The sequence below is a fragment of the Hesperophylax consimilis genome, chromosome 24 (assembly GCF_061612785.1).
Source record: "Hesperophylax consimilis isolate HC1 chromosome 24, BYU_Hcon_1.0, whole genome shotgun sequence".
NCBI lineage: Eukaryota > Metazoa > Arthropoda > Insecta > Trichoptera > Limnephilidae > Hesperophylax > Hesperophylax consimilis.
The window spans coordinates 17,926,395-17,940,064 of NC_142859.1; the positions used below are offsets into that span (position 1 = coordinate 17,926,395).

At 33.3% G+C, this 13,670-nt stretch overlaps 1 protein-coding gene across 2 annotated transcripts in view; it reads right to left on the reverse strand.

Moving 5' to 3' along the window:
- Nucleotides 1-207: 207 nt before the first annotated feature.
- Nucleotides 208-13,670, reverse strand: part of LOC149412006 (uncharacterized) — a 243,616-nt gene continuing 230,153 nt past the window's right edge. For both annotated transcript variants that reach the window (XM_089646331.1, XM_089646330.1), the window contains 3 exons: nucleotides 5,316-5,449; nucleotides 4,166-4,706; nucleotides 208-2,185 (listed from right to left, as the gene is read on the reverse strand). In XM_089646331.1, coding sequence (XP_089502457.1) covers nucleotides 2,079-2,185; nucleotides 4,166-4,706; nucleotides 5,316-5,449 — 782 coding nt within the window. In that variant the 3' untranslated portion in view covers nucleotides 208-2,078. The remainder of the gene's footprint in view (nucleotides 2,186-4,165; nucleotides 4,707-5,315; nucleotides 5,450-13,670) is intronic.

Consider the following 13,670-nt stretch of genomic DNA (forward strand, 5'->3'; position numbering starts at 1 on the left):
TCTACGTTTATATAATAATAATTGAAATAAAACAACATGTTTTAATACCATCGAAGAAGAATAATTAAAATAAAAGAAATTGGCAATCCTACCTAGGAGAAAATACAAATAATTGGTTATAATAGTTATACATACATAAATTTATAACAGATTGTTAATTTATTATCATTTATGATTACACAAATATAATTATTATTTTTCTGTTATTTATTATATAAGAATACATCGATTCAGAGTTAGACTAGTATAATGACGGTTAAACATATTTATACATATACGAATACATCAGAAGTTACCTCCAAAACATTATCGTATAATGTTATTATTTTACCACCAAATAAATACATTCATTAAAAACCAAAAAAATCAGTGGTATCTTTATATTATGAAAATCAATGTGTATCCACTGTGCTACCGAAACACATTTAAATGCTGAGATTTTATTCAATCTCTTGGCTAGGTCACCAAGATCTCTGCGCAATGTTCCGAGCCACTCCCAATAATCAAATAAATAATTAAATTAAGCGGTCAAAATTGTAAAATAAAGTGAATTAAACTAATTGTGACTATAAAAGTTCAAGCCTTTTCATCAAAAGATACCGACAGCAAACCCGTTTCCTATAAGTCATTAGTAATAATAAAAAAAACTATTCACTGCTCCAAGCAATTTCTCCGCATATATAAAAAAGCAAAACGAATGTACTTTCAGTCACAAATCACCTCATATATTCACTTGACCCTTTGCCGCAAATGCATGCAGCCACTTTTGAAGAAACCTAGTCTTCAAAGACCCAGCATTAGTTTATTCAGAAGTTAACGCTTCTCAGAAGCTTCTCCTGAGTAAAAATAAATGCCGCCAACGGGAATTGAACCCGTACCTTCTGATATCCGGTCAGGTGCTCTGAAACCACTGAGCTATGTCGGCTTATTTCCAACCCGCCAAATAATTCAATATGTACTAGTACCTCAATCAACAATTATTTTCACACGGAAGATATTTTCAATTTGTATTGATATTTCAGGCGACTAATTATTTGTTAACCTTTATGCTATGCCTAAAACATGGTTTCATAAAAATAAAAAAAATTAGAAGCTGCCCAAGTTTGCGGCAAAGGGTCAAAGGAATACGTGAGGGGACTTTCGATGGATAGTACATAGGTTTTGCCTTGCTATTATTATTGCCAAGGATTATTTTTTGTTAGTTTCCAAATAACAAAACATAATAAATTTTATTGGAAAAATTGATGCCGTCAAAAGGGCTGATCCTCTGATGGGAGGGCCCAAATACACTACTATAGTTACAATAATTGATTTCACACACTTTATGATGCCCATTAAACTGCTTAATTGTTTACTTTATAGTTGGGAGTGGCTCAAGTGCGTTATACGGTCTGTGAGCACGAATCTATTGGCTCATCCTCCCAATTGCCCATTCAACAACTAACCCAATTTAGTTTTCCCACTAAATATCTAAAATTCATGGACATAAATATGAGACATATACTTTGCTCGTGATGGAAAATACGCTTTTAATTGAAATTGCACTGGGACTTATTAATGTTGAACTGAAACATTTCAGACAGAAAAAGCTGTGATGATTTCATCGTGCCAGATCTCTCATTAAAAAAGTTTTTGCTGCAGGAAATCAGATTTTCTACTTTATTGTAATTAAGCTCAATCGATTTTTTCAATACATCATAGCTACCATCTTGTTTTATATTCACGAGTTAAAAGTTTAAATAACAAATACTCCTGAATATGTTTAGCTGAATTTTACTTGAAAGAAGAAAATGTTTTGTTTTTGACAGTAACACCTGTTAAAGTTTAATATTTTGAAACAGACAAAGATAAGACTTCATATTTACAGAAAATTCAAATTATTTTGATATAAAAGAGTAATAGCATGTTTTAGGGTCCTGCCAAAAAATAAATACAACAGACTCATAACCTACCAGATTTCTATTTATTTTTGTAATAATTTGCAGATCCTTTATCTTTTTATCTCATTGTACACTGAACTTCATCAAAATGTATTATTATATTGTACTATATCATTAATAATCATCGTTTATTGAATTTCATCTTCCTGAAATGAGGACCTTCCACACTGTGTGCAGGCAGTTTATTCCAGCGACGAGAAAGCAGTGGTTGACCACTCCGAAAGCTTTGTTTGTCACAGAGCTCCCTGAAAAGTAAAACACGCATTAGAAAGTGTATTAATAATTCAATTTTAGGAGCTGGCAATATTTATTTAATCACCACACGCACTGGGACGCATGCGCGTACCACCGTGTTGTCAGAACCTGCCAGCGCGGTTGTAAACCCTCTTTTCTGTTTCGAGTGGCTTCTGTTTTTCGATGTCAGTGTAAAATTAATTGGCGACTACAGCAATTTTCCTTTTTGTAACATTTTTTTTTCAAAAAATTGTTAAAGCATCTTCATGATCCAAGAATCTGTTTGAACCTTACTATTAAAAATAAGTATTTTTTATCAACATCCTCACAACGATAGTGAGCATAACTTATTTTATTCAATAATAATCCCGGACATGCCTTTAACAAAATTTTATTGTATTTCTTTATTAGGAACATTTATAGGTCAAATAAATAACATTAAGTACCTACATTGAAAAAAAAACAAATCATAATAGTGAGATTTAAGAAGAAAAATTATAATCATATGCATACCTAATAAAAAGAACAAAATAAACACACATAAAAGATAAGTGTAATATACAAATAGTTTGCCACTTTCGTGGCGAGGAGATGAGAAAAAACAAAGAAAAATAAATACACAATAAAAACTGAAAAACACCGAAATTAAAGCCAAAAAATACAGTACATGAAGAGATAAATGTCTATTTAAAAAATGTTTAAAATATTCTTAAGCATAGGGAAAGTGTATTTTTAAATGCATGACTTCACAAATTGAATTAATCCTATTTTCTTACATTTATTCTAATTTATTAACATTAGATGAAAACACACAAACCACATTTTGATATTTATGATTTTTCACCCCATTTAGGAAGCTAACATTTCTCTTAACTGATTGTTACAAACGAAGTTTCGAGAGAATTTGGGAAAAGGGGAAGACAAAACACGATCAAGTGAATCAAGTATTTGAGTCGCGTCATAACAAGAGTCAGAATAACAAAAGAGTAGATATATACACATACAGGAAATCCATTAAACGTACAGAGAAATTCATTTACGATGTCTTACTTATTTTGTATAGTTATATAATGTTCTTTACCCGGAAAGTACATTGTCTAACGATGGGTGTTTGAATATCGTAAATTTCGTATTTGCAAATTACCTTCAATAAGCATCCTTATTACCTACTTAGTATTTATCGAACCTCATTATACCGCAAAAATATTCAAGTTTCCTGCATTATATCGTCTTAAAGATTTCTCATTCTTCAAGTATTATGTACTTACTTGATGAAAAACAGATCACTTCTGGTAATTATGAATTCAAAACGTTCAGTTGTAAATTTGAAGTATTCAAGTATATTTGTTAGTGCATGATCGTAATGACTATATTAACTGTAGGTAAGTTATTTTTAAACATTTGAAACAAGAATCATTCTTCATTGTATGCGTTTGCCCCTCAATAAATTTTAGCAATTATCCGATTCGCGGTTTGAAGAAATCTGGTGGTTTGAAGATAAAAGTGTCATATTAAACAAGATCAGGAGTACTGAATAAAATCCTAGCAAAGCTACTGTTAACAATTTTTTTTAATGGAAGTTGTCCAATAACATAAGCACAATTAGTTCTAAGAGACTTCTCGGTTACAATAAATATAGTAATTTATCGAAATGTTCGTTTCTTTTGGCGAAATTTGATAAAAACACACACAATTATGAGATATTTCAGCTAAGCGATGCTTAAAATGATGTTCATATATTAAAAAAAAATACATAATACAACTTGGAAACTAAAAAGGCTACGAATTTATGCATCAAGAAGTTGTACGTAGAAAAGGGTAATCCGAGAAAACAGAACAGTGATAAAACAATAAATGATAAAATGATAAGTACCATTAGGTTAGATAAAGTGAAGTTAGTTTAGTTTAGGTTAGGTAACGCTATTTAAAAGTAGGTTTTTTTTCAATGTTCTGTTTTGTCATGAAACACTAGAAAAAGTACTCATATTTACCTGAGCTTTGCCCCATTACAAGAGCGCTGTTGGGCTGCTCTTCTCTGATATTAATAACCTCACTGCTTGCTTTGTAAACGTCGTAGATGGTGGCTTCACATCTCAGCTTCATAACTGTTCCAAAACCTGGCTGCATTCTAACCCTTGTGACCTTCAACGGAACTGCACTGACCCTCAAAGCGTATTCCCTAAATCCTTGCTCCAAACCTTTAGTACTATCTTTTACTTCATCACGGAATCCTACGTCTTCCTTCTTCACTTCATTGTACTTATAAGGAGTCTCAACACCTTCGACGGTTTCATAAGTTTTTCTGTCGTGGGCGTTTGGTTGTATGGACGAGTATGCAGTATAGACGGTTATTTCTGGATTTTGGCTTGGTACTCTCAGCTGGGAGGAGCTGATCTCTTGCTGTGTTCCTCCGACTTGGTATTTCGGGTGCTGCATCTCTTCTTCTGTTGTAATCTCGATGATGCTGAACGAAGAGCTGGTCTCCCAGAGATCAGGGTCCAGTGGAAGAGTGGTTGTGTGTGTTTGCATGACCTGCCAATCAAATAAAAACCGTTATTATTTTTTATTCACACGTTCGTCGGTGTACATTTACTATTTTTTTTTTTTAATTTTAGTAACTAACTCACTTACTAAAATGAGGATTATGTTAATCATAACAAATTAAGTAGGTATGGCGTGGAGAAAAAAAAACCTTTACACATATCGTATAAGCTTATTCAAATATCTACAAAATAATTCTCCTTGATTATCAATTTTTTGTTCGTTTCCTTTTTAAAACGCTTGAACCTACGTGAGTGACTCGAAATATATTATGTTATGTAACTGATAGTAAACTATTTATTACCAAAAGCTAATAAGGTGTGTACGATTGTACATATTTTATTAAGTATGCCAGAATTTCAAAAAACGTTAGGTTATCGCTTTCACAGCGGGGAATTTTGACATAACATTGGAACCATTTTCTTGATTTTTATTGGTGCTACAAAAATTTTGATGTTCACTAGAATAAATGTAAACCTTGAGGATGAGAAACGCACAACAGGAATAAAAAGATAATAATTATTAAAAAAAATGGCTTTTTCTTATCTTTTTCTCTTGGGGGATAAATTATGGAAGATAAATTATGGAAGAAATACTAACCATCTCTTCATTTAGGTACCACGTCAAGTTGGCTGCAGGGTAGCTTGAAGAAGATGTGCAGTTGGCTCGGATGCTGTCACCTGGAGAAAACCTCTGGCGGTCGACGGATAGGATCACGGCTGTCTCTGGTACATCTGTAAGTCAATAATACATTTACTGAGAAATGTGTTGGCGAGAATCAGGATTGGATTTGCCATTCTCTGCGGATAATACTCTCCACTGACTGTTGTCCATAGCCATCACTCTGCAGTACGCAGAAAGGATTATTTATAAACCTTTGGGAAACAAACAATTGAATTTCATCATTTTCCACATTATGCACAAAAATACCACCGATTTCTTCATTGTTTTAAGAAATGCACGGAATTATATAAAACAAAAATCTAAATCATTATACCTACTATAATATTATGTTTTGTATATATTAAAATGAATCTCACTAAACTCATTGACTATTATTGTTAATTAATTTACATAGGAATAATGCATCCCATGTGATGCTTTGGTACACTCAATCAATTTCAAAGTATGAAGCTGTCTCTGCATAATTATTCAAAATCTAGTTATTATATTACATTATTTGTGTTTGTCCCTGACTTTTTTTAACTTTATATTCATCTTATTTTCCTGATCCTTTTGAACACACAGTCCCTAAAATTTCAACGAAATTAACGGAGAAAGTTGTCAGCTAGATTGGACCGGTCAGTGGCTGAGTTGACATCGCGTTTGGGTCCCACCCAGGCGTAGTGTGTTCAATTCTTCGGCTGGCTAAGTCCTCCATCACATCACCAGCAATATTTTCCATTTGATGGGTAGGTAGTAGGAGATTTTAAAATATTGTCAGGTTATCCGTAACCCGGGAATGTTTTTCGAAAGATAAAGAGAAAAGAAATTTAAGAAAAAGATTATACTCAATCTAATTATTTGTCTGGAGGAGGCCCTGAGGAAAATAATTTCCCTCGTCTCATCTTTGGGGATGCTGCGTGAGGGGTATTTTTAAGACGAGGGCAAGGAAGGAGAGGAAGTTCTGGGATTGAAAGATGTTTAAGGGGTGGGTAGGAATCTAGGGATTTGTGTGTCCAGGAGTGACGGAATAATGAATATATCCCTCTCACTGCGCTGCAAGGCAAAGGGTAGAGAGACCAGTTAGAGAGGTAAAAGGATCTCCCCGAACCAGCAGGGCAATCGGTGGGCAGGCGCATCGTGAATATATATCGTAGAAAACAGTATATTCCAATAAATGGTCCCAGGGCGGCGGTATCCAAATCCACCTCCCGAAATGGAAAAATGGTCGGTATTATCTTAACAATTGAACAATTAAATCATTTTTCAAGTTAAGCCATGTTTTATTCAAATAAATAAAATAACATCGTAATACAAGGAACAAAATTAACAACATCGGCATTACAAATTCCCTCGGGATTTGATCTCGATACTCTCTTTCCCGGAAAACATTATCCCAACTAAGCCGCAGTTATTTGATATTCCACAAATTGCAATCATTATCTCAAATACTTAAAAAAAATTTTTTTTTTTTTTTTCGTAGGAAGCAATTACTTTGTGGTTAGACATTATATTATAAAATAAAACACAAACACTTTGTATTTAACCACGAATTTATTATTTCATATATCGACCGGTTTCACTTCGACCAAGCTTCTTCAGGATATAATAATAACAGTTATTATTATATCCTGAAGAAGCTTGGTTGAAGTGAAACCGGTCGATATATGAAATAATAAATTCGTGGTTAAATACAAAAGGTTTGTGTTTTATTTTATAATAAAAAAATTAACGTTATTATGTTATTTGAAACAATATAACACTTTCATTACATTATATACATTTAAATAAAATTACTGAAAATCCAATAACAAATATTCACATTCAAATCATGCTAACAAAATATATATATTTTTATATCAATATTTATGTCAAGAATAAAAAAAAAACAGGTAATAAACAAACACACTCTATGCCAGTTAGAAAATGACAAAAGTTACAAAATGTTAAACAAAAATATTTGCTTTTAATTTTGTATCTTTGGTGCGTTGAGTTCTTCATTCATATTGTGTATTAATTTATTTTTTGGAAATCAATAAAACCATTTCATAACGAAACAGGTATTTGCTTCTTGCTAACCAAAATGGGCATCATTTGAAAAAGCAATTTGTTAGTCAAGTCATAACAGATCCCCATCTTTTAATAAATGGATTAACAAGCTGTTTTTTGTACTGCTAGAATTTCAATAGAAGGTTTTTCGAAGATTAAGATATAAATAAGGATATGACGTAATAAAAATAAACATTATAAGGTATTACAAAATGTTATAAAAACAATTAAAGACAGTTAGTCGTAATGCAGTTTTCGCATGATTGTAATTAAAAAAATAAAATAAACTAAGATGATAGGATTATTTCTCAAAATAAAAAAAAATAAAATTATCAGTTTAGTAAGTTGCATTTTATATGTTTTCAAGTTACACTTGAAAATGTGTACATCCTCTAGAGGCATTATGAGTTTTACAGATACGTCCTATTAAAGAGTTTTACGAATATTTGGCTTTACAGTGTGGTGTTCTTAATAAGTCGTTCGATCTGGTGTTGTGTTCAGGGCAACGAAATGCAATCTTTGAAACTGTTCACGATTTTGTATAAGAATAGGGCATCAGTAATTTTTCTGCGTTTATATAAAGCGGTAGGGTCAAACCGATGATCGCTAAAGCGATACGATAGATGTTTAGTAAATTTGAATTGGATATTTTCAATACGATCAATGTATGTTTGATATTGAAGATGGCTGAGGATGACTCAGGCAAACTCGTATGTAACACAGTACAATAAACACAGCAGCCCATGGAACAATTATTCCAAAGACAACAAAGTAAAAAAGAAATAAGAGCAACAACCAGTCGAAAAGATCTTCTAAAGATAAAAGTGTGTGAAATAAAACTTTTTACATTTTATAATGTTAGTAATTAAAAATGACAGCAGAAAAAATAAAAAAAATAATCGAGAGAAAAAAATAGTCAATGAGATGAGCATGGCGACTGGCCCAACGGCAGATAAAACCCGAAGTCGCTAGTACCTAGTCAGTATCTTATGTACTAACAAGCCCTATTATATGATTTTGGTAATCTCCACAATTTACCCTTTAAAATGTGAAGTAGGTCCTAGTCAGCTTTAGTTTCCCCTCAGAATACTCATTCACGTCCCGAACACTCTTTTCACATTATATTTTCTCCTCTCCAGCAGATTTATTACGCTGATTTATTTTTAAAGGTCCTCAAATAATTCCATCTGACGTATAAAGTAAGGAAAACGCCAAGACAATACATTGAAGCGTTTCGTCGGATTATACAACTGTCGGAGGCAGCAATATGATCAAAGAGTGTGGCATAACGTGGGAGCAGATGTCGGCACTTGGAATTTAACATTTTTAGTAGTTTTGTTTTTTTTACCTATTCAGTCAAATATTTAGTAGTTGATCTGATTTTTTAATCATTGAAGTAACTCATCAATATGACATCAGTCTAATCAAATATTGCAATTTCTCATAATCTGGTAGATACCTAATCCTCTTTGTATCTTGATGGAATCTTCAATTTGAGATTGATTTGAAGTAAGAGATTAGGCAAAGAAGATGGGGAAGACGAAGGTATGAAAAAATGATTTTGTTTTGTTCTGACATAAATAAAAAAAGAATCTCCACATAATAAAATATAAACCGCACAAGAGTCCTAACTGCTCCCACCCGTCTGTATCCAGTGAGACTGTGGCATCCCCAATTGAGGTAGAGTCACGTGGGGTAACCGTACGCGGAGTGTAAGTGTTCGCAGTGATGTTTCCGACAAGATTGTGCCTGTTAAGCGCCCGCGCGTTCCTTACTTCAGTAGCGTTCTGGATCGCGCTGAAGCAGGACATGTGTACAGTGGATGCTGATTTGTCAATAAAAACTGGTGGGTAAATTACTTTTTTTCGTGCTTTTCTTAAATTTTTCATCTCCGTTACCGATGTGTGCTATTGTGTAACCAGCTGTGTCAGAGCGACGTGGTCTATGGTAATTTTTAGTGAAATATTTTTGGTTAGACGGGTGCAAAGTGATAATTCTAATAAAGATAACCACTAATCTGATTTTTAAAGTTTATTGAATTTTGGTGAGATGGGGTAAGTGTGCTGGGGTAAGCGTTCGCAGTTGGACGAGTGCGAACACTTACCCCGATGGATAAAATTCATTTTACAGCATAATATATCTACTCTCGTTATTTCTTTACAGTGAAATATGCCGCGTGATTTTGCAGCTGCTTCAGTAACTAATATGTTCGTGCCCCAACCTGACGTATCCATTATCTCTCCGTTAGCTAATTAAGAGCAAAGTGACATAGGATCAATAATAAGCACCGATATTCTGAACAATCAGATCTCTTGCTTTGCCGAAATACATGCGGCACCGAACAGCCCACAAACGTCTGTCAGACCTAATAAAAATATTATTCTTCAGCTTCTTACTACTCCGATTGAATATGCCATTGATGTTAAGGCCAGCTCCCCACCACAAGATGCAATATCAGTCCTTCACGTCCCAATATTTGTTGTAAGTCCTCTGCCATAAGCAACACATACACAGAAACGACGAAAAAATGGTTGCAAGTCTGAAATAATTACCTCAAGTCACTATAAAAAGAAACTTCAGCAGAAGCATAAAGATGCAGATGCAAAAATGGTCCGAAAACCAATAATTAAAACCATGAAAATCGAACGACCACTATATATTTTTAAAAAAGTCGCACCACAAAGAATCACCACAAAGCGTAAGGCGGGAGATTCCAGCGTGCATAACTGTTTAAAGAGAGCACAAAGACAGGCTTCTAAGGACTATTTTTGCCCACAATGCAAGGAGAAATATCGAGATCCACCAACAGAAGATTCGATAGAATGTATTGTGTATAAAGCATGGTGGCATGAGAACTGCACAGACTACGATAAGGGGCAACCATGGTGTGATAATTGCAATGTGGGGTAACTCTTCGAGGTGCGAACACTTACCCAACGGTATGCGTATACTTACCCCGCACATGGGGTAAGTGTACGCAATCGACATGCATGTAAACTTTTTTATATAACTGTTTGATTTATGAACCATATGAGGTTCTTATGGTTGTTTGAGATGCCTTAATAATCGATCATATTAATAAACAAAAAAAATGATTAAAATATCTAAAGCTTTTTAATACAAAAATCCAAATGTAAAAATTGCGCACGGTTACCCCACGTGACTCTATATGATATGAGGATGTTGGTTGTTAATTTTGGTTGGTGTTACTATTCCTTGTTTCCGATCTTCCGAGACAGTAATTAGTTTTTTGGAGCATTTAGTTGTGGGTCCGAACTTGCCCGGTTGACATAGTTCAGTGTGTAGCAAAATAAGGGAGATAACTAATGTTGCCGATATAGTTACCCGAATAGACCAACAAAAATGGAGATGGACAGGTCATATGATCCGAGACCCACAAGAGAAATGGTGTAAAAATGTCACTGACTGGTATCCCAGAGATGGCAAGAGAAGTAGAGGACGACAACACATGAGATGGGAAGACGACCTAAAACTCACGGCTGGACATCAATGGAGAAGAGTGGCGCGTGACAGGTCCCAATGGAAATTGCTAGAGGAGGCCTATGCCAAAAAAAACATTTCTTATATTAATATACCTAACAGAAGTTCAGAATAAAAGGCAGTGGGGAGGGAAATGAGATTCATTACGTTTCAATTCTATATGGAGGCATTACACATTCATACTGTGCATTCTCTTTCTTGTTAACTTATATAATCTAACAATATTCCTTTCTTTCTGTATTGTACTACGACAGTCAATAAATTTAGACGTGTATTACAAACTTCTAGTAATAAAAGATTACGGGTATCATATCCCGGAGATTTTTTTTGCATCTTGTACCCTTCGTTGATTGAAAGCGACCGAACGTCCGGTCCCACGAACCTGACATTTATACCCAATAAACAATTGATTTATAATTCCTAGAGAGCCTCAGATTGAAATACCTCCACTCAAATACTCGTATATCATTGGACGATCGAGAAAGATAATATTTCATGGAAAACACATCTTATATTGATTTCGAGAACGAAATACGTGATTTTTTTTGGTGTTTAAATAATTATTATAGTTTTACTTGCCTTACTAACTTACTTAAGTTAGAAATATTAACTTTTTGATAGAAAAATCGATTAAATTTAATCACTCATGATGAATATAGCTGGGTTGTCTTGACACAAGAGTCCCAACCGTCTGTAACAGAGAATTTGGCAATAAAAAAAAAACGTTTTGTCCAAATACTAGTTCAAAAATGGTTACCAAGATGGCGGCAGAATCAGACGATTTCCATGGTCGAACAAATGTATAATGTCAGTGGCGTGACATTTTATTGAAATATATCACTCACTTGTCGTAACCTATTTCATTTAAATAAAATACATTTTGTTCTTATAATTATCCAATTAAGTATATTTATTAATTCTGGAAAGCCTAGAACTAAATATCAAAGAAATAATAATCATTTTTCAAAACGTGGATACATAATTTTTCAAAGTTTGTAATTCTATTTATTTTTTTACTCCGTGATCAAAAAAAATAAAATTTTAACGACATACTTTTATGATTACTTTTATAATACATAACTTTATGAGTACTGCTTCATCCATAGAGTTACATTCAATGTTCTGTTGACGAAACGTTGGTAAAAATATTTTGAATACAAGTGAGTTCTTGGTTGACATGCAACCCTCAGAGGGCCATTTTTTTCGCTGCTATGCGCACCACTTGGAAACATGAAAGTGCACTTTTATAAAAAAACGAGATTTACATAATATGAACATGAAAGGTAGTAAACAAAACAAACCGCAACACAACCCGGTAAGAATTTTTAGTAATAGTTAGAATAGTGATTTCTTAATATTACATTTTTGAAGTGAAAATTAACCTTTTCACAACGATCTTAAATATTAATTGCTGGATATACTCGTACATACCAAGAAGGAGCACGCACTGCGAGCTTACTTAGCTTACTGCTAACAAACTGAGTGAAAACGCTAAACTGCGCATAAGTCACTAGCTATGATATTTTGTTATAAGCCAAAGTGATATGAATAAATTAAATGCATAAATTAAGTTGTTAAGCGCCCTTGAGATGATTTTCTAACGAAAACCGCACTATACAAATAAGTCAATCATTATTATTAATATTAAATACGAATTGCGACTGATATTTTTCCTTAATTCTACTTGATGGCTGTAATGAAATAGAATAAAGGGCATAGTAAGCGTTCATAGATGGTTTGAAAGGGAGATATGTTATTACAAAATAAAGCAAAAATCTCTCGAATCTTTTAGTTTCGTAAAGATATACTGTAAATTTTTTCATGCCTAAAACATATTAAATAACAAAACAAAACGTGTTTATAATAATTTTTCAAGCTTTTTTGTGATTTTTTTCTATTGAAGGGATTTCAAATAATTGAAATTTCGGCATAACGAATGTATAGATGTTATCTTTCAAAATAACATTTTTTTTAGAACTTAAAAAGAGGAAGAGTTAAAGAGAAACTTGTTATAAATCGGTAGAAATTGGGAATGCGGGGACTTTAGTAAAAAACGCCAGCCGCAGTGCGTGTTTCTAAGCGATTTGGCGTTTTCAGCTGTTCCAAAACCGCTGCGTTTAATGGCAGTGCGGACACTCACTTTCGATAAAAATCAATTTTTGAACCAAAATATATTAGCTCCGGGCCGTGCCGCACTTTCGCTGAGCCCCTGTTTTCATAGTGCATTGCAAATATTTGTATAATGGCTGCCCATTAAAATGGTGATATATAAAAATTAGCTGGGTTTATTGTCACAAAGAATATTCTCTTCGGCGAGTACAATATTGACTAACAACATACTTAAATATCATTCGCTAAACGTGTAAAAAATATTTGACAGGGGTGGTTTCCTAAACATTCACCTACCTATTCAATGATATTCCTGCCGTTTTATATTCGAAATACTTATTCTCATTGGCTGAACACAAAACGCGGCATCTTAAATGTGGTGACCGGATAAATCATCAAAGTGATAATTCATCATCTTTAAAAAGTTATATAAAGTCATGGAAAGTGATGAAACAAAAACTTTATTGACTGGGTTAAGTAGGTTAGGTTAAGTTAGGTTTAATTTTTTTTCCATCGTTTCTAATGACTTTATATCACTTTTTAAAAATGTGTTGAATTGTCGTTATGTTGAGTTATCATGGAACCCTTAAATGTATTTAAAAAACTTTATATTATTATAGGCTAATATTTTAT